Source organism: Monodelphis domestica, chromosome 8, assembly GCF_027887165.1.
Source record: "Monodelphis domestica isolate mMonDom1 chromosome 8, mMonDom1.pri, whole genome shotgun sequence".
NCBI lineage: Eukaryota > Metazoa > Chordata > Mammalia > Didelphimorphia > Didelphidae > Monodelphis > Monodelphis domestica.
In genome coordinates, this window is record NC_077234.1 from 33,743,514 (window position 1) to 33,765,987 (window position 22,474).

Here is a 22,474-nt window from a genome sequence, read left to right on the forward strand (position 1 = left end):
CAGCAAAGCATTTTGTATGTAGCAGCCACTCAACAAATGCTGGGTGAAGGAATGGATGGATGGATACAGCACCGACAGCATGCTAATCTAGCAACACTGAGCACTCATGGTGACTGGACGACAGGCCACAGCACAGAGCCAAAGCCAACAGAGGGCCTTGCCTGCATCCCCCTTCACTTACCACTTCCAGGGCCTGCGAGCCTTTGTTCGGACTCGCTGGAATGATGCAAGAATTTCAAGTGGGGCTTTAACCCTCGGATTAAATGCGGGCGACTTCTACAGTGATTAAAATAACCTGGGGAGAGTTGAGACGCTCTTTTTTACAAACAACACGGTTAGCATCAGATTTCCAAACTAGTCTCTAAAGATCAATACAAAAGAGGTTTGGGGTTTTTGTTGGTTGGTTAATTTTAAGACTTGGCTAGAAATTATGTTATCGATCCATGACTTCAGGGAACAGAAACCTTTGGGGCATAAATGCCTGAGCTCCCAAGCAAATAAGAAACTGATGAGTTCTAAAGAATCTGAAATGGGCTTATGTAAGCCTAATGCACCCTTGCTGGCTGATGCAAATAACTCCAATGTTCTCTGACTAAGCCTGTGAAGTGCTCGTGATCGTCCTCATCCTTTTGGTGTGCTCTTCTCAGAACCCTCGATGATTCTGCTACTATTCAGGCATACACACACAAGAATATGTATATGTCTTTATTATTTAATATTCTATTTTATCATCAAATAATATTAATTTATTACTGTATTATATTTTCTATTTATTTCTATTTTAATATTATAATTGTTTATATATATAAATAAAACTAGCCAAATATCTCCTCATCTCTTACTGCGAGGGAAAACATTGACTGTCCCACAGTGACTCAATGGACATTGCCTACATCAGTCATCTTGTGTTCATTGTTATCCCGTCTTCCATCAGCCAAGTCTATTCCAATGAAAAATGCGATTGACTGATCTGTGATAACAATGTGTGTCTCCATCCACCCCCACCCCCACATATATACACATACATACTTGCATGTATAAATATGTGTCTCTATATGTGTATACATATATGTATGTATGTGTGTGTGCGTGTAGACACACTTCTTGTTTTGATCTTTGGGGGCTGGAAAAGCATCAACTGATTCATTCCAAAATGCAGTGATAGTCCTAGGAAATGTAATGGAACCAGGAAGGAAATTCTCTAATGGGCTGACAGCAGTTTGGTATTTTCCTCTACAGAGAAGTGGGCAAACAAAAACAGAGCCTGTTGCTATAGAACATGACTGGTCAGAGAGTCTAGGGAAAGATGACCATTGTTCAAACACACAGCTGTCCCGCGGGGAGCGAGGTGGTGGACTATGGGAATAGAATGTTGAGTAGTCTCCGTTGTGAATGGTTCTACCTAAATGCCTTTTTTGGGGGCTTCTATTATAAGGAAGGGACCAAGGAGAATGAAAGCTCAATGGATCTGGGCTCTCATTGCAGATGGTAGGTGAATATGGTATGAAAATGTAAATCTTTTCATTAAACTAGATTTTTTGGTTTTTTAAAGGTAGGTTCACAGAAGACAAAGTCCAGGACTTACTTGAGGCAGTATCAAGGCTGCTAATACTATCAGCATTTTCCAGGTTGTGCCGTTGCAGCTGCCGATAAAGGCTGAATTTGGAGAACTTTCTTGCTTTACCTACACCCTTCATTCTAGAGTCAGATTCGTCAGTGCTTTTTGGGAAAGGGAGACTGATCTTCCGATCTTTTCTCCCTTTGAGATTCAAGGCTTCATTGGATTCTTTTGTCTCTCCCTGTAGACAAGAAATATGGACAAAACTTTTAAAAAGATACTAAAAATGGTGTATTGCGGCAAGGACCCCACTAGTAATTGTAATCCAAATTTAGCTAAGGTGCAGCATTTAAAAATAACTTAGGTTCCCAAATAGGTGCCCCAAAGAAGTGCTAAGATCAGCTACTGACCACACATCTCTATTCCAAGGACAGATTGAAATGTTGTACTTCATTATTTTTAAAAATCTAAGAATGTTAGTAACTAAGAGTTACTAATTATTGTTCTTTTTATTTTCATCCCCATTACTTATAACAGTGCCCAGCACATTGTAAGCACGTCATTCTTCCCTCCCCACCTCCTTTCCTCCCTCCCTTCCTTCCTCCCTCCCTCCCTCCCTCCCTCCCTTCCTCCCTTCCTTCCTTCCTTCCTTCCTTCCTTCCTTCCTTCCTTCCTTCCTTTCTTCCTTCCTTCCTTCCTTCCTTCCTTCCTTCCTTCCTTCCTTCTTGCCTTCCTTCCTTCCTTCCTTCTTGCCTTCCTTCCTTCCTTCCTGCCTTCCTTCCTTCCTTCCTGCCTTCCTCCCTTCCTGCCTTCCTGCCTTCCTGCCTTGCATTCATTTGTAACACAAAGAAAACTTGCCAAATACTTCTACAACTTACTGTGAGGGAAAATGTTGACTGTCCCATGGTGACTCGTTTGACGCTGCCTACGTCAGTCAGCCTGTGTTCATTGTCATCCCATCTTCCATAAGCCAAGTCTATTCCACCAATAAATGCAACAGACTGGTCTATGATAACAAGTTTCTCGTGGTGAGCCCACAGATAAACAGTGGAAGAAACATGATCTGGGTGTCTCATCACCTGGGGGAAAAATGAGGTACCATTGGAAAAATGCTGACATTTCTCCTGCCATATTATAGCTACAAAACAAATGTAAAGTTATCAAATTCAAGGACCAAATAGACTATGGAAATTTATCAAAGAAAATAGCATTTATTATCAATACTTAATGATTATTATTTACATAGTACTCTGTGACTTACAAAACAATTCACGTGTTATCCTGTAAACAGAGGGAAATCACTGGTACCTGCCTTTTCCTTGTGCTCCCTAACACCTCCAAAAAACTGGGGGAAGGCCATTCCCATTAAGCCATTGCCAATGTATAGCATCCATGATAGTCACAGCTACCCTATTTTCCCTTTTGCCAAAAGGAATTCATATTACATATTTTAATTAAAGCTCAAAATATCTATCAACATATCTAAAAACAAGAATTTTTATCAACTTTATTAATTACAGAATTATTTAATTTAGAAAAATGTTTGAGGAGCCATTTACTTAGTGGGTAGCATTCTTGACTGGAGGTCATGAATACCTGGGTTCAACACCCACCTCCAATTCAGTTAAGAAGCATTTCTCCAATATTCCAGGCACTAAGCTAAAGACTGGTGATGCAAAGAAAGGCAAGAAGACTCTACCCTCAAGGAGCTTACAATCTAGTGGGAAGGAAACCTGCAAATAACCATGTGCAAACATGATATATAATAGGACAAATTGGAAATAATCTCAGAGGAAAGGAAGTCACTTTAACTTGTCTGAGCTATAGTTTCTTCATATATAAAATTGGAATGAAATGAGCCACTCTCTCCCAGGGAGAGAGTTCTATGAGGATCCATTGAGATAATGTATGAAATGTGTTACAAAATTTGGCAGTTATTTCTATAAAATACCAATTTTTTTAAACCGTTGTCTTCTGGATTGGAATTGATAATAGGTATTAGTTCCAAGGCAAAAGAGAAGCAAAGGTTGGTCAGTTGGGGTTAAATGACTTGTGCAGGGTTACAGAGCTAGAAAGTTTCAGAGGCCAGATTTGAACCCAAGTCCTCTTGACTCCAAGACAGAGCCACCTAGCTACCTGCCAATTTTTGGTGGTGCTGGTAGTAGTGTTGACTGACTTTGGGCAAGTGATTTAAACTTACAGTATATAGAGAGTTGGATTAGATGGCTAATGTCCAGTCTAGCTATTGACCTTCTGATAGTTTAGACTAACATTCCAAAATATTACTAAGCTCATCATTTAATGCAACAATAAAAGTAGTCTTACCCTAGCCTAGTAAAGGAAAAGTGAATAGTTGAAGCTAGACAATTCAGCTGCCTTTGGGGTAGTTTGGTAGCATAGATAGATAGAGCATTAGTTCTTAAATCAGGAGATCTGAATTCAAATCTGGCCTCAGACACTTCCTCACTGTGTGACTCTGGGCAAGTCACCTTAACTTTATTTGCCTCATCTGTAAAATGAGCTAGAGATGCAAATGGCAAACCATGCTAGGATTTTTGCCAAGAAAACCCCAAATGGGTCACAAAGAGTTAGACATGACTGAAACAACTGAACAACTTTGATCCCATCTATTCTGAGAGGAGGAGGACATTCCAAATAATTCCCTAAGGCAAGGGAAGTCTTGGTGACAGGGTCATATTTCCCTAATAGCTTCTCAACTCTTGGCACAGGACTAAAGATCATGTTATAATCTCTTATCACACCGACTCTTTGTGCCAGAGAGAGCACAGAAGAGGTGATATTGATAAGAAAAGCACAATCAAACATCCCCACCAGAGTTCCTTATTCTAAAAGATCCCTCTCTCACCTTTGATCTGGAGACTGACTGAGAGCCTGTTTGCCATGAGAATACCAGCCAGGACAAATGTTCTGATCACCCCTAGCAGCATATGGGGGCTGATATTTACAGCCCCACCGAGTGGAAAATAAATCAAGAATGTCTACAAGTGCCAGGAACATGTTATCAATTCCCAAGATCACTCAAGAAGCCCCAGAAGATAGGTGACAATTGAAGAGACACATTTAGGCTTAATGTCAGGAAAAATTTCCCAACAAATTTTTTTTCTATGCAAAATGAAATGTGTGACCTTGGAAGGTAGTGGGCACCTATCCTCCCATTTTCCTACCATGAGCTTTGCCACATCACCCTAAGGGTCATGGGGCCCTGCCACCCAATATGCAATTGAAACTTACTTATATGTGTTCTCTCCTATTAAAATTCTTGATAGCAGAGAAAATTTCACTATTCTGTTTGTGTTCCCAGACCTTAGCACAGTGCTTGGCACAAAGCAAATGGTGACTAAATGTTTCTTCATCCATTCATCCATCTATCTATCCATCCCTCCCTCCCTCCCTTAATCTCTCAGTGGAGGTCCTCAAAGAAAGGAGAGATGACTATTTCTCAGGGTTGAAATAGAAGCAACCCTTACTGGGGCACAGTTTGGACTAAATGGTCTGCAAGGTCCCTTCTAATTCTAAGATTCTAAAGGAAGAGTTAGTACTAGGCTGACTCTTTCAGCAAAGGAGCATAGAAAACATTTTATTTAATAACAGAAGAGGTATTCACTCTCTCTAACTGATCCCTTGGTCTCTGTCTGTCTGTCTGTCTGTCTGTCTGTCTGTCTCTGTCTCTCTCTCAGACAGGGTTGAACCTGTGATTTTATTTTATTTAGTTTAGGAAGCTCTCAGAGGAGGAAATATACCTTTTCTGCAACTTAGAGTCCTGGGTCACTAAGAATTTCAGTGATTTGCCCAGAGCCACACAGCCAATAGATTTTAGAGGTAGAAATGAGGTCATCTGGGCTTTCAGGCTGGATCTCTACTTACTATGTCATGCTACCTTTCTCACTCCTTAAATAATAATTTTAGGTGTTGTTTTTTTTAAAGATGCACATGATGGTCTCAATAGATTATTATTATCATTCAGAATGCAAAACATGTGAAAAAGTGCTTTTGGATCCCACATAGACTATGTTTCAGACCTTGATGTTGGGGTGCAGGCGCATTAAAGTCCTCTTGCTATATTCACTGTTGATGCCAAGGGCAAGTTCAACCTCTTTATAGAGCATCACGAATATCCTCACCCCTTGTTGCTGTTAAAAGAAGAAATAAAAATTAATGGTGGCAAAATATTCTCAGTGGAAAACTTTCAACTCTAGATCATTGAAAGCCTTTGGTCATGGGGAGCTGACCTATCTTTCCCCCTCCCACTCTAAGGTCCAGGCAAAGTGGGTAACCTCCTGTTTCCCATTTATGATATTTCACCTCCCACCTCCATGAATTTGCCTAGGATATCTACTCTTCCTAGGATACTCTCCTTCTTCCCCTCTACTTCTCAGAATCTCTAGCTCTATTCGATAATCAGCTCAAGTGCCACATTCTTCACAATCCCTTTCCTGATTTCCCCTATACAGGCATCCTCCCCTTCCCCACACTGTTTATAATGTATGTATATTTTGTATTTACTTATTGCACAAGTGAATAGAACATGAATTCTTTGAAGGCAGGGACTGTTGCAATTTCCTTCCTATATCTCCAGTGCCTAGCATCTAGTAGGTGCCTAATAAATGCTGAGTGAAGTGAATTGAATTGAAGAACATTCCCACTGATCACCATCTAACTGTCACTCTAAGAGGCTGAAGCAAGTAAATTGGCTAATATCAGCAACAGGAAGGCTGAGCCTGCAGGCTGAGGAAGAGAAAGATAGGGAGGAAGGGAGGATGGAATGAAGGGAGGGAGGAAGGAAGGAAAGAAGGGAAAAAGGGAGGAATGGAGGGAGGGAAGAAGGGAGGATGGAATGAAAGGAGGGAGGAAGGAAGGAAAGAAGGAAAGAAGGAAAGAAGGGAGGAACGGAAGGAAGAAAGAAGGGAGGATGGAATGAAGGGAGGAAGGAATGAAGGGAGGGAGCAAGGAAGGAAGGAAAGGAGGGAGGGAAGGAAGGATTCCATGAATAAAAATGAAGTGAGAAATGGGCTTTTTACTAGCTGTGGTTCTCTTCTGTGGAAAGTTCATAGACCATCACTGTCCAATGGTGAGATTAGTTATCCAAAATAATGTATCTCCACAGTTAAAATGCAAAGAAAATATTTAATCTCCCACATCTCTCTCATCCAAGCCCTTCTCTTAACCATAAATCTAAAACCTTAGTTGAAGCCCCCATTGCTTCCTCTTGCCTAGATTACTGCAATGGTCTCCTAACTGATCCCTTGGCCTCAAACCTCTCCCCACACCAATTTAAAGTGATTTTTCTTAAATACGAATCTGGCTACGTGACTCCCTTACTCAGTAAACTACAGGGGGTTCCTGTCACCTTTAGGAGAAAATGAAAACTCCGTAATTTTGGTCTTTAAAACCTTGGTCCCAGCCTATCTTTCCATTCTCTAGAGTGCACCAAACTTGGCCTTTCCTCTGGTTCTTACAAGCAGAACTCCATCTTCATCTCTGTGCCTTTCCATGGTGCTCCTGTGCTACGGGAAACTCCCAGCCTCCCTTCACTAGGTATTTCAAGGAACCCATGAAAACTTTTGTGATTCCTACCTCTTCTCTGCTGCGGCCTCCCAATGAAAAATCAGTTTGTCAGGGAGGTGTGTGTATGGATGGGAGTTGAGAGAGACATGTCATTGTACAAATATAGAAAACAGGGGATGGTGCAGTTAGGCGGCTCAGTTGACATAGAGCCAGTCTTGAGTTAGGAGGTCCTGGGTTCAAATATGATCTCAGACATTTCCTGGGTGTTTGACTCTGGCCAAGTCACTAGCCCCAATTACTTAGCCCATTGCTGCTCTTCTACCTTGGAAACAATTCTTAGTGTAGCAATTCTAAGACAGAAAGTAAGGGCTTGAAAAAAAAAAAGGAAAATAGGGGTAGCAAAAAGGCACACTGGCTAGGGAACCGGTTTGGAGTTAGAAGGACCCAGGTTCAAATCTAGTCTCAGACGTTTCCTGGCTATAAGACTCTGAGCAAGTCAACTAGCCCCATTTGCCTAATCTTTGTCTTTCTGTCTTAGAATTATTACCAAGACAGAAAGTAAGGCTTTATTTTAAAATATATAGAAATATAGAATATAGGTCTTCTTAATATAGAATATAGGTCTTCTTATGTAGAAAAGTGTCTGAGACTGGATTTGAACTCAAGTCAAACTGATTCCACATCTAAACCTTAATCTACTGAATCATTTAGCTTCCATTTAGACTGATCCCTTCTTCATTTTCAAGTCAGCAAATTCTGACCCAGAAAAATAAATTGATTCATACAAAATCACTTAGGCAGTAATTGTCAAAGATGGGATTTGAATCCAGGTCTTTGGATTACAGTGCTCTTTCCCCAACCTCACATTGCCTCTATTTGTTTTATTTTTCTTGGAAAGCAATAGTATTTCAATCAAACTGGAGTACTAGCAACATGTTTCTCATACAAAGTACTCCATCTCTCACCTCCAAGTCTTTGCCAAAGCTGTAATCCCCTTCTTGGAATGCCATCCCTTTTCTGGTCTATCTCTTAGAATTCTGGGTTTCTTCAAGGCACAGCTGATGGGCTACCTCTTCCACTTGACCTTTCCTGATGTCTACACTGTTAGTGCTTCTCTTAAATTCTTTTGTGTGTGCTTTATATTGACTTTTAGGGTACACATTGTGCTCTTCCCTGTCTCTATAGTCCCTTTTTAAAAAGTCTTTACTTTCTGTCACAACTCTAAGACAGAATGGCAAAGGGTTAAGCAAATAGGGGTTAAATGATTTGCCTAGGGTCACACAGCCAGGAGGTGTCTGAGGCTAGACTTGAACCTAAGTCCTCCTAACTCCAAGCCTGGCACTCTATCGACTGTGCCACTCTGCTCCTCCCTATGACTTCTTTTTTCAACCCTTACTTTCCATCTCAGAATCAATACTGTGTATTGGTTCCAAAGCAGATAAGCACTAAGGGCTAGATGGTGAGAGTTAAGGGACTTGCCAGCCAGGAACTATCTGAGATCAGATTTGAACCCAGGACCTCCTGTCTCTAGACCTGGCTCTCAATCCACTGAGCCATGTAGCTTTCCCCTCCCTCAAACTCTTACAGGATAAAAGCTCCCTGTTTCATTTTGTCTTTGTATCTATCCTGAGTGCCTGTCACATGGTGTTAATAAAGATTTGTTGGATGAACAAACTATGGTACCCAAAGCTCTGAATAGATTCTGAATGAGAGAGAGAGAAAAAAATAGGTCTGGGATGAATAACCCAGGAATACCAGCAGCCTGTACAAAACTTCCTGAATGAGGGCAGTTAAGTGGCTCAGTGGATTGAGAGTTAGGTCCATAGATGAGAGATCATGGGATCAAATTTAGTCTCAGACACTTCACACTAGCTGTGTGACCCTGGGCAAGTCACTTCACCCCATTTGCCCAGCCCTTACTGGTCTTCTGCCTTGAAATCAATAAAAAGTATTGATTCTAAGATGGAAGGTAAGGGTTTAAAAAAAATAAAGCTCCTGAACCAAACTCCTCAAAGAGTAGGCCAGAAATTCAGATATCAAAGGCTGCCCATCTTTATCAATTTTAGATACCCTGGGGCCCATTAACACAATACCACTCATGACGATAAAAGCTCATGGCTTTAGTGTGTGGCTTTCAGCTGCTAAATTATTGAAATGAGAGGTGTTTACGAGCATATGAAAATGTCAATTCAGTTTTAAAAATTGATGATCCAGATGTTGCCACAGCCAGGCTAGATGAAGAAAAAGGATGACGAGTTCAATGCATCACAAGGGAAATTAATCTAATGAATTCACCATTTCCTTGGGAGATTTATGCGGTTATCAGAAATTTAATAACAATGAGTTTCAGAGAGTATGGATTTCCATGAAAGGAATAACAAAGGATGCTCAGTTAGTCATCATCACCGCCTGGTCATTTGGGCCATGAAGAGCAGAGAGAAGCCATGGTGCTGACATAACAGAGGTTAGAGAAGCACTCAACTGCCCATGAACCCAATGATGGAAACCTACAAACCCAGGACCTAAGGGGAGATGTTGAGAGATGCATGAATAATGGATCTAAGGACAGATGTTGAGAAATGCTGAGACTTGGAAGACTGTGCTCTGTTCCAGATGCCCTAAATTCTAATCTTGCCCTTCCCATTGCCCACAGGACATTTGCTTTGCTGCCTAAGAAATGCCATATCCAAAACGAATCACAATCTCTAATTTCCCTCTTTTCCAATCTATTCCAACCTTTCCACAGTCCAATCTAAGGAAGGCTCACTGGGGTTAGAGGGGAGAGGAGCTGAGTTCAGATCCCAAGTTCTGCCACTTCCTACCTATAGTGCCTCAGGTATATCATGCTACATTTCTGAGTCTCGGTTTCCCCACATGCTAAAAATGGCTTAGATTAGATTACATCTTGAGCCTCTCCTGACTCTAAATCTATGACCCAATGCCACATGCCACCCCTTGATGGGTATTTCTTTTGATTACATCGCTCCCTTGCTTATATTCCTTTAATACTGAGTATCACCAGGAGAAGGTTAAAACACCAAAGAAAGAAAAGAAATTGGGTAGGGAAGGTTTGGCAAAATTGAGTATGGAGAAAGGAAGAGAAATACAAAGTAGAGCAAGAGTCAAGAAAAAGATGGCAAATGGCAAAATATCATTAAGGGTTCTAGAGCCCGACATTGGAACTTTTACAATAAATCCTAGAAAAAAAATTTAAGTCATTCCAAATCACAGTGGAAAGGTGAAACCCTTAACTTCCTTGATAAGGATATGAATGATGATAATGTTCATCATACCCAACTTTCTTTGTATACTCAGCGCCGTGTTTGGCTCATAGTAATGTTTAGTGATTGACTGACAGACACATTCTCATTCCATTTAGATTGGCTTAGATATTACTATGAAGAAAAATAAAGTAGTGAATAGGAAGCTTGGTGGTGCAGTGGATAGAGCACCAGGCCAGGAGTCTTGTCTTCATGAGTTCAAATCTGGTCTCTGACACTTACTAACTGTATGACTCTGGGCAAGTCACTTATCTCTGTTTGCCTCAGTTCCTCTTCTATAAAATGAGCTAGAGAAGGAGATGGCAAAGCACTCTAGTATCTTAGTTGGGTGACCCTGAGGAAGTCACTCATCACTGTTTGCCTCAGTTTCTCTTCTTTGAAATGAGCTAGAGAAGGAGATGGCAAACCCCTCTAGTTGGATGACCCTGAGGAAGTCACTTATCATTGTTTGCCTCAGTTCTTCTTCTATAAAATGAGCTAGAGAAGGAAATGGCAAAGCACTCTAGTATCTTAGTTGGGTGACCCTGAGGAAGTCACTCATCACTGTTTGCCTCAGTTTCTCTTCTTTGAAATGAGCTAGAGAAGGAGATGGCAAACCCCTCTAGTTGGATGACCCTGAGGAAGTCACTTATCATTGTTTGCCTCAGTTCTTCTTCTATAAAATGAGCTAGAGAAGGAAATGGCAAAGCACTCTAGTATCTTAGTTGGGTGACCCTGAGGAAGTCACTCATCACTGTTTGCCTCAGTTTCTCTTCTTTGAAATGAGCTAGAGAAGGAGATGGCAAAGCACTCTAGTATCTTAGTTGGGTGACCCTGAGGAAGTCACTCATCACTGTTTGCCTCAGTTTCTCTTCTTTGAAATGAGCTAGAAAAGGAGATGGCAAACCCCTCTAGTTGGATGACCCTGAGGAAGTCACTTATCACTGTTTGCCTCAGTTCTTCCTCTATGAAGTGAACTAGAGAAGATGGCAATCTACTCCAGTACCTTAGCTATGTGACTCTGAGCAAGTCACTTAAAATATTGTTTGCCTCAGTTCCTCCTCTATGAAATGAGCTGGAGAAGGAGATGGAAAACTACTCCAGTAACTCTCCCAAGAAAGCCCGAAATGGTGTCACAAAGAGAAGGTCACAATTGAAACAACTAAATAACAGTAGTGAATAGTTTGCCTTGGGTACAGGAAGATTTTGGCTCCGGTCCTGCCTCTGCTATATATTATCATTGCCACTATGGGCAAGTCACTTAACTTTTTGGGTTCTAGGCAACTCTCTAAGGCTTTGAGTTATACAGAAAATGTCTATCTGCACTGAGAATGAAGTTTCTCAGTGTTAATTCCTCACACCAGTGGAATCACAGGTCCAGTCTTGATCCCTATGTCTGTTACCATAAATGCCTATGGAAGGATGGGTCCAAAGTCTATGTCTGATACAGACTGGTGGAAGAACTCAGAGCCAGTCACTTAATCTCTCTGTGGACTGGGCAGCTTCCTCAGTTTCCTCATTTCTAAAATCGAAGGGGTTGGATGCTCTGTTCTCTAAGGTTTGTTGCAACGTTTTTCAGCTAGATGAGGAATTCCCATTGTACTTTAGAACCTGAACTGTACCAACAGCTGGCAGGATGAGAATTGTTAATGGAATGCATTAGAAAAAATTCATTTCACCGAGTCAAACATTAATGGAGAAAAATGGCACCGGGAGATTGAGATTGTGAACAAGCAGCATATTGCTTTTTGATAAATTATGAGAAAAATAGGGGAATGATTATATTTCTTTACTAATGTCCTGTCCCAATGCTGCCTCTTGGCATGGTGGTGACCCTGGTGAGGGGAACATAGACTGTCACAGGTTTTACTAAGCTGACAAAGGTTCCAGGCCCCAGAAACAAAGTATACATACAGGCGGTATCTGAAGACCAGGCTAGCTAGGCTCAGAGAAGCTGGTCCCCAGAAGGCTAGCCAGCAGGGATTGCTTTTTGCATGGGTGAAGAAACTCACAAAGAGAGAGGCGTTGGAGAGAAGGGCCGCTATATGTCCCAGGGAGGGCTTCACACACACAGAGGTCATCATAGATCCACAAGGTACAAGAGCAAACTGACGTTCAAAATCAACAGGAGTTCTTTTTTGGGGGGTGGGAGGCATGGCTGCCAAGTACTTACTGCTTTCCGTTTGAGAATATAGTCTAGTCTCCAGCGATTTCCTTCTACCACTGGACGTTTCAGGAAGATTTCTGGACTCAACCTAAAAACAAAGTCAAGTCCTTACGTTATTCAAATGATCTGTAAAGTCAACTGAGTTCTGCTTGGATCTCAGTAATAAAAAAGAGATTTAGGAGCATCTTCCCTATCCTTTCCTAGGATAGTAAAACAGTCCGGCATATATTTGGTGGCAGTAATAATAATAAAAAACAATAGCATAGCCAAAAGACATTCCATGAGTGACACTCACGTGAACTCATCGAACAATATGGTGTCAAAGAAACACTGAACAAATGGCTGTCATTTGTCTTTGCATGGGAGAAATGGAGCTCTTTATCATACGAGTTCAGGACCAGGCCAACAGAAATTACAGAAGGCTTATCCAGGTGTCAGATTTATTGAGGAACAAAGATTATGCAAAAAAAAGGTATAAATTGAACAACATATCCCAGCAAGTTGCCAAATATTTAGTGGCTAATAAATGCCTAGAAAAAAATTCCCCAGAAGCAGAATTATGCGCCCAAAGCTCTTTAGCCTTCACAAACTAACGGCCAGTAAGTTAGTGTACTACAAATATAAACCTCCAAATTTCTTTGAGAATTCAACAAATAAAATTTATTAGAACTGAGCAATTCTTAAAGACAAAAGTACAGTCCACAATTATATGGACATACCTCCTAAGGTGTAGAGATGGTTTCATTCTTTTTTTAAATTTAATTTTACAACCCTTACTTTCTCTTTTAGAATTGATACTAAATATTGATTCCAAGGCAGAAGAGTGGTAAGGGCTAGTCAACTGGGATTAAATGACTTCCCCAGGGTCACACAGCTAAGAAGTATCTGGGTCTAGACTTGAACCCTGGACCTCCAGTCTCCATGCCTGATTCTCTATCCTCTGAGTCTTCTAGCTACCTTTATTTCATTCTTTATACTCTATATGCCTGGCTCATAATTATAATAATATAAATATCTATGTTTCTAAAAATATAATAAATATCTTAACAAATTCTTTTTGACTGAGCTATTAAGATCCAAGGACCATGTTTTCAATAGATGTAACTAGGCTGAATATTCAATTTCCAAACCATTTGGAATGAAAAGCTTTAAGTATTTGAGATTTACTGAAAGATGTGAGAACACGACGTGGTACTATCATCCATATCCTGCGGGCCTGCCTGCTATTTGAGTTGCCCACATAGCTTGGGTATTCACGTCTTTCTAGCAGGGAAAGACAAAGCCCAACTGACTGCTGCCTAGGTTCGTTGTTATTCATATATTGTCCATGTTTCTTACTTTGACTCAGTGCTAGGTCATGATGGGTCCTGAGGAGGAAGGTGTTTGGTGCTGTAAGGTGGTCCTAACCCAGTCACTCTCCCATCTCCATCCTTCTTCCCTGGCATACTGGCCCAGTCCTTGTCCCAGACCTCACACTCACTCCTAGCTCCAATTGGTATCATCTCTGCTCCCACTGCCTGCCAGGTACAGGTGGGAAGTAAATCTCTTCTTCCGCTGCAGTAAATGGTGATGTTCTCTTGCCATCTTGAACCGGAACTCAGATGGTAGAGCCAACCTCCCGAGCTTCCTTTCTAAGCTCAGCCCTGCCTTCCCCCGTAGGACCAATGCTCTCTCCCTTTCCAATTCCTTCCAATGTCTTTGCATACGTTGGACTTCCTTATCCCTCTATGTGTTGTGCCTCTTAATTCTCAGTAGACTATCCATGTATTGTCAGTGCTTGGCACACAGATGGTGCTTAATAAATGTTCAAGTGGAATTCAATTGAATTTCTGTCCCTTCATTTTTAGACCTCACAGTGGATCTAGTTTGACATGGGGGGTGGGGGGAGTCTATCGTGTCCAGAATGATTGCTTCTTGGGTATTTTAATGCCTAAACAGCCTTTTCTGGGCTGGGCATTCTGGAGAATGACCATCATGGCTATCAAACAATAGTAATCACAATAATGCTGCTGCTGACAAAAACTAATATAATACTTGAAGATCTCAAAAGTATTTTCCATAAGCTGTTTCCTTCCTTCCTCACAACTCGGGGAAATAAATACTTCTCCCCATTTTAGAGAAGAAGAAAATGGGGCTAAGAAAAGTTGTGACATCTCAAGGAGGGAGGCAGCTTTGATTTTAAAGATTGTTTTCACAAGGTATCAGTCTCTGAGTCATTATTCATTTGAAGGTGGACAGGAGGACAGAAAACATTCAGTCAGCACCACGTCTCTTCAGATACTTAAGAGGTTGGGAATTTGTGCTTTATTTTTCTGGAGGGTCAAGACGGACATTATTCTCCTTCAGACAGCAAAGAAATGTGTTTTTAATGGCAGCCATTATGGCTGGTCTCATTCATGTCTGGGCTTTGCTTTTTAAGAAGTATTAAAAAGAAGGAAATACCTACTAAATGAGGAATTCTATTTCTTACACACTCCTGTCTTTAAAAGTTTTATTTTGACAATGGAACAAAAACCAGGGCTAACTGTTTGCTTATTGATGGGGATGTTATGTGGAGGAGGAATGGAAAGATAAATAATTAAGAGGAAAAGTTCTGCTATAGAGAGTTTTAGATTTGGAGTCAGCAGGATCTTGGGTTCAAATTCTGTCACTGACAGTTGGTAATTATGGCCATTTGCCAAATGTCTCTAAGCCTCAAGTCTTTTCATCTAAAAAAATGGGATAACATCATCTATCACCTATAGTACAGCTAGGCCCCAATTAGTGAGAAGAATGGATCCTTTGGAGAGGTGGCATTATTGAAATTTGTACTGCTTATTTCCATTGGCTTGGACCCAATGATCATATTAAAATTAACACTGAATGGAACAAATTCAAATATGTGCCACCTTTTCAGGGAACTCATTTCCATTTATTGACACTTAGCTATATCTATGCCTATAGGGTTGTTGTGATGCCCAGAAAAGACAATATATGGAAAGCACTTTGCAAGCCTTAATATGCTATATAAATTTGGGGCAGCTGGTGGCACAATAGATGGAGAACCTGGGGTGGGGAAAACCTGGGTTCAAATTTTACCTTAGACGCTTCCTAGCTGTGACAAATCACTTAAATCACACTACCTAGAACAACTAGAACTACTTAGTATTGATTCAAAGACAGTTGGCAAGGTTTTTGTTTTTGTTTTTTTCTTTTTAAAGTGCTATTCAAATGCTACATTTCAGCCAAAATGGCAGAATTTTAACTTGGGTCCTTTTGGTTCCAACACTGTATCCACCACAAAATCTAATCTGGCAATTATTTTGTAAATACTTTTTCACATAGTTATATCTCCCCTGATCTATCTACCTACCTATCTATCTGTCTGTCTGTATCTGTCTGTATCCATCTGCCTGTCTGTCTATCTGTCTGTCTTTCTCTCTCCATCCATCCATCTGTTCATCTATCCATCTACCTATCAATCTATCTATCTGTATATACCTATCTGTCTGTCGGTATCTGTCTGTATCCATCTGTTTGTCTACCTGTCTGTCTGTCTCTATCAATCCATCTATTTATCTATCTATATCTGTCTGTCTGTATCTATTTGTTTAAATATCTGTCTGTCTGCATTTATCTATCTCTGTCTCTATCTATCTCTGTCTCTATCTATCTCTGTCTCTATCTATCTATCTATCTATCTATCTATCTATCTATCTATCTGTATATACCTATCTGTCTGTCTGTATCTGTCTATCTGTATCTATCCATCTATCCATCCATCCATCTATCCATCTATCTATCTATGATCTATTCATCTATCTATCTATCATTTATCTAGTTATCCATCTATCCATCTATCTACCTATCTATCCATCCATCTATCTATCCATCTATCTATCATCTATTTATCTATCTATCTATCTATCATTTATCCAGTTATCCATCTATCTATCTATATAATCTATCTATCTATCTATCTATCATCTATTCATCTATCTATCTATCTATCATTTATCTAGTTATCCATCCATCTATCATCTATCTATCTATGTAATCTATCTATCCATCTATCCATCTATATATCCATCCATCCATCTATCTATCCATCTATCCATCTATCCATCCATCCATCTATCCATCCATCCATCTATCTATCTATCATTTATCTAGTTATCCATCTATCCATCTATCTATCTATCCATCTATCCATCCATCCATCTATCTATCTATCATTTATCTAGTTATCCATCTATCCATCTATCCATCTATCCATCCATCCATCTATCCATCTATCTATCTATCATTTATCCAGTTATCCATCTATCTATCTATCTATCTATCCATATATCTATCTATCCATCTATCTATCTATCTATCTATCTATCTATCTATCTATCTATCTATCCATCCATCTATCCATCTATCTATCCATCTATCTATCCATCCATCCATCTATCCATCCATCCATCTATCCATCCATCCATCTATCTATCATTTATCCAGTTATCCATCTATCTATCTATCTATCTATCTATCCATATATCTATGTAATCTATCTATCCATCTATCTATCTATCTATCTATCCATCTATCTATCTATCATCTATTCATCTATCCATCTATCTATCATCTATCTAGTTATCCATCCATCTATCATCTATCTAGTTATCTATCCATCCATCCATCTATCTATCTATCTATCTATCTATCTATCTATCTATCTATCTATCTATCTATCTATCTCTAAGTCCCCTGATTTAAGCTCTCTGAGGCAAGGGATTGTTAGGGCTCAGGACAGAACAGGAATAAAAGCTAGTTGATTTAATGGCTGATTATTCTTAAGAACCCTAGTATGATTCAGCTGCTTAGTACCATATTATGTTGGATCATGTAGCATTCTATTGTTTGGTATACATTCTATCATATTGTACCATTTTGGATGTATTTTTCTACATTCTACCATATTGTATAGACTAACTAAGGCATCATTTCCCCACTTCCTGAATGTGGTCTCTCAGTGTTTTCAACATACTTTTGGAAGAAAGAGTCTTGATTTGAAACAGAGATTGCCTGGGAACTGAATTCTTGGGAGGAAAATGACATTTGCTATGATTGAACACTGAACATGATGCACTTTTGGTTTGTCCTGTGGATTTTGGTTGGGAAGATAAGTAGAGGCAGAAGCCCAACTTAAAACACAAAGACTCCCACAATTCACCTTCCTACTAACTGATTGGCTTTTATAGGCGAGCCTTCCACCACTAATTTTTATTGGGAGCTATCATGGACTTTAAAAGGGAGCTCAGAAAATCTGACCTTAATTCAGCTGAGAAGAAACCCATCCACATGTGCCACTCATCCCCATCTTCCTGGCTGACATTTCTAATGCTGACCCAGAAATGTAACTATTGCATCATCCAAGAAATAAGACTCAGAGGTTTGTGTGTATCCAAGTCCCAAGAAACCAGAATGGAGGGCCAAAGGAAGGCTTTGTCATTAAACGGTGACACCCACTTGGTCCTGCAGTCCTCACTGAAGCAAACAGTTGGGTGTCTCTTTTCTAAACAACAGAAAAAGAAATCTCCAAGCTGAAGGTATGAAGGCCTTGCCTGGATGCCAAGATTTCTGAAAAGGCCTTTGACTGGAGCTTCGAGCTGTGACTTGGTTTAGACGATTGCCAAACCATCTGGTTGTGTTTTAGTTTCCATAGTGTAAGTCTTCTGCACAGGGCCCCACATTGTGGGAAACATGGAATGGGGAGACCTTTGGCCCAGAAACCCACGTATGAATACTAACCACCAATCCGTGATAAAAATCTCTTCTTTGGCTTCTTCCATGGCATTTGCTATATCTTCAAAGTACCCTTTCGCATTAACATACCTGCAAGGAAAAAAAAATGTTATTTTAAATTTTTTTTTCACCAAAAAGCAAAACAAACCGATCATGGCAAAGCATAAGAGTCTGTTTATTTTCATTTCAGATCTGTGATTTCATTAGTGTAAGAAATTCCCAGTGTGGGCACTCCTCCTATAGACAAAGATGAACAACTCCCAGTCTTGCCAACTTTATATCAACAGATGCAGATTGACAGCGGTAAGTCTGCAACTTATTTGTTGTTTGGTCCTGTATGACTCTGGGGTTTGGTTGACAAAGATACTGGAGGGGTTTGTCAATTCCTCCTCCAGCTCAAATGAATGCTTGTCTTTGAACAGTCACGCAGTCTCAGTAAACAGTTGGGGGAAGAAACTGAGGCAAACAAGATTAAGTGACTTGGCCAGGGTCACACAACTAGTGTCTGAAGCTAGTTCTGAACTCTGAAAAATACAACTTAAGTGTCTTAGAGAATTGCCTAGATCACTGTGAGGTGGATTGATTTGCTCAGTTACACAGTTATTATAGGTCAGAGGAAGAATTTGAACCCAAGTCTTCCTGATTTTAACATCCAACCTTGTAGCCACCCTATGTCATGTTGTTCTCTCAAGGTATGATATAAATGTCTCTACATTAAAATGAGTGGTTTGAGATGAAAGGTCCTGGGTTCAAAACTGGCCTCAGTCGTTTCCTAGCTGTGTGACCCTGGAAAAGTCACTTATCACTGATCACTTAGCTATTTCCACTTTTCTTTCTTGGAATCAATACACAGGATTGATTCTAAAATGGAATGTGAGGGTAAGGAGGAAGAGGGAGAGCTTGGGTGCAGAGAGACAGAGCGAGAAATAGAGAGACAGACATAGACAGACAGACAGACAGGCAAGATCAGCCCAGTTCCCCATATCTGGTTATCTGGTTCAATGACAAACAATTCTGATGAACACTAGTAAGAACTAAGATTTCAATGTTGCAAGTGAAGGTTTAAAAAGTCTTTATTTATCCCTATTTTGTCTGATCTTTACCATAGCCCTGTGAAAGAAGAGCTCCAGGCCCTTTCTTATTCCTATTAAAGGTGAGAAAAGTTAAATGTGGTTGCCCCTACTACCATTCAGCTAGTTAAATGTTTGAGGCAGCTTTGAACTCAAGACTTCTTGCCTCCAAGACCTATACTTCCCACCCCGCGTTCTAGGTTAGGAACTTCTGCCTGGATCCTTTGGTTTATTACAGGAGATGGTTTTAGCTAATGTAAAATTGGGGAGGTTTACTAATGATGCTTCAGGGGGACTCCCTGAGTAGAGCTGTTAGCTGTAAAGCTTTGGAGCCAGGGGTCATTGACTGCAAATGGGAGGATCCTATCTCAGCATGAAACCACAGACAGCTTCTCTTCTAACACAGTAACCAACCACCATTAATGGTGGGCGAGGAAAACAAATTCAACTTGAATGAGCTTTATTACTAAAGGAGAATTAATTGACAAGTAAATCCTCTGAATATTTTATACAATTGTAGACCTAGAGCTGGAAGGAACCTTAGAGGCCATTTAGTCTAACTTCTTATTTTACAGGTGAGGAAACCGAGTCTCAGAGAGCTTAGGCAATTTGTCCAAGGACTCAGACATGTGATAAAAGCTTTGAGTCTAAGGCTTTCAAATCTAAATCCAAGAGTCTCAGTCTCTCTCTCTCTGTCTCTCTCTCCCTCTCTCTCCCTCCCTCCCTCTCTCTGTCTCTCTCTGTCTGTCTCTCTCTCTCTCTCTCTCTCTCTCTCTCTCTCTCTCTCTCTCTCTCTCTCTCTCTCTCTCTCTCTCTCTCTCTCTCCCCTTCTTGATACACACACACACACACACACACACATAGAGAAAGAGTTACATTTTGGAAAATCCAATGGTCTTTTCCATTCTACTACACTGATTCTCTAATGTACCAAGAAGGAAGAATACTTTGTCCTTTCTATATGACTGAAGGTTTAAAATCCATCATAAATGCTTATCCAGAGGGGAAAAATTCTTAAAGTACTTAAACAGAGAAACTCATTTCTGCCCATTCTTTTATACAAAGGAAAACTCCTTTAAAAAAAGAAAGGCAATGCCACCCAAAACAATTGGCTTAATTCAAGTTATCTGATTAAAAATGATATTCTAAGTACATAAGGAAAGAAAACCTTCAATTAGGAGTTCTTAGCCATTCTATGTCATTACCCCTTTTGGCAATCAGACATCCCTTCTCAGAGGGGCATTTTTAATTGTATTAAGTAAAATTAAGTAATTTTAATTGTAGTAAATAAATATCCAGATTACAAATCAAACCAGTTCCATTGAAACATAGTGTATAGACAGGGAGCCGGTGATAACTTGTCATTTGATGATGGATCTAAGAACTAGAAGAATTTCAACGGGATGACTTGTAACAAAGGTAAAATGAAAATATGAAAATATCTGTGATTTCGATGAGTGACAAAGTGAAAAGGCCTGATAATACTGCTGCTGTGTATCGCTCACATTCCTGATGGAAAGAAATGCTCGATTATAATCAGAGATTATTCAAAATGACGATATCGAGTCCCCAGAACAATTTGTACACAAGACCCATATGATCTCTTGGCTACTTTGCTAATGATGACCTGGAAAGGTGATAGGAACTGGTAGTAGTGTTCCATTAAACATTTGTTATCTTAAAAAAAATAATATCACTTTTTCCCCATCCAAGCCCAAAGACCCCCAGACATCATGGACCTGAGGATTAGAATCCCTGCTATACCGAGAAGGAAATGTCCTTACCATTTGGCTAACGTGTTCTCCTGGATCGCAGCATAGGATCCAAACCTGTGCTCTTTGAGGAAGTTGGAACCATGTTTCTGGATAAATTCATCAATGGCCCCACCCCACCACCGGGCATGTCTATAGCTGTTGCACTTGAGAATCAGCGTCCTAGAAAGAGCAGAAGAAAGGGACTTGTAAATGGTTGCTGGGTTCCATTTCTAGGATGGGATTACTACTCTAAGGATGTTTTGGAGGATTAAAGGTAGCCAACAATATTTCCATCGTACATACATGTTAGTGAGATAGGACAGAACCAGTAATTGTTTCATTGATGTAGGGAGCCTCCTCCCCTACTTCCCATCCAGCCAGGGAAGGAATGCTCTCTGGTGATGCAGGTCAGCACTTTCTCTGCACCTTAGAATCCTAGAGTTTCTTAGGGACACAGAGTTTGAGTAATATTCCTAGAGTCACATAGCTGGGACATGAATCTGGGTCTTCTTAACTATGAGGTTCTCTCTCTGTCTCTCTATTCACTCTCCTCTCTTCTCTCTGCCTCTTTCTCTTCTTTCTGTCTCTGTCTCTCTCTCTGACCCTCTCTCTCAACTGCCTTCACTTCAAAATTGGATGTATAAGAGGGCAGCCAGCTCAGTGAATTGATAGTCAGGCCTAGAGAGGTGAAGTCCTGAGTTCAAATCTGGCCTCAGACACTTCCCAGCTGTGTGACCCTGGGCAAGTCACTTGACTCCCATTGCCTAGCCCTTACCATTCTTCTGCTTTGGAACCAAGACACGGGATTGATTCCAAGATGGAAGGTAAGGGTTTATACATGTTATTAAATATTCTAATACCAATCTCTTACATGTCAATATTCTTACAGTGAAAGAATTCATCATCCATCCAGGCTGACTTGTCTTCTGCAAGCCATGTCTTCCATAGGTTTAACAAAGGGGTCTCCCACACTCTTGACTTCTCCACAAAACCAGTGGAGCAGAAGCGTGTCCCACTGGTCAGTCATCTGTCTCTAGCTAGGCCATCTGCTTTCCCCATCATGTGTTCTTTTAATGGCATCCATCCTTGTTAATGCTATTAATCCATAACCAGCATCGGAGCTTTCCAAGATGCTCAGGACGAGTGAGCAAACAGCTTTTGAAAACATTGAAAGTAACCACAAATTCTCACCTTGAAAGATTATCAATCCGCAGCCCATATTTTGTGTCCGTTTCCTTCTTCCCCATCTTAATGCTGAACTCTTTGTCCACCAAAAGGACGAATGCGATGGCCCCGCTGTCAGGCTTCATGTAGAGTAAGAAGGAATCTTTTACTATTAACCACCTACAAGGATATACAAAAGTTCC

General features: G+C 40.4%; 1 protein-coding gene across 4 annotated transcripts in view; it reads right to left on the reverse strand.

Moving 5' to 3' along the window:
* Positions 1–22,474, reverse strand: part of PLD1 (phospholipase D1) — a 272,434-nt gene that overhangs the window by 90,589 nt on the left and 159,371 nt on the right. For 2 of the 4 annotated variants that reach the window (XM_056807220.1, XM_056807219.1), the window contains 8 exons: positions 22,299–22,451; positions 21,138–21,287; positions 18,290–18,373; positions 12,518–12,599; positions 5,599–5,709; positions 2,437–2,637; positions 1,586–1,799; positions 182–295 (listed from right to left, as the gene is read on the reverse strand). In XM_056807220.1, the coding sequence (XP_056663198.1) occupies positions 182–295; positions 1,586–1,799; positions 2,437–2,637; positions 5,599–5,709; positions 12,518–12,599; positions 18,290–18,373; positions 21,138–21,287; positions 22,299–22,451 (1,109 nt within the window). The remainder of the gene's footprint in view (positions 1–181; positions 296–1,585; positions 1,800–2,436; positions 2,638–5,598; positions 5,710–12,517; positions 12,600–18,289; positions 18,374–21,137; positions 21,288–22,298; positions 22,452–22,474) is intronic. The other 2 variants (XM_056807222.1, XM_056807221.1) reach the window with 1 other exon arrangement.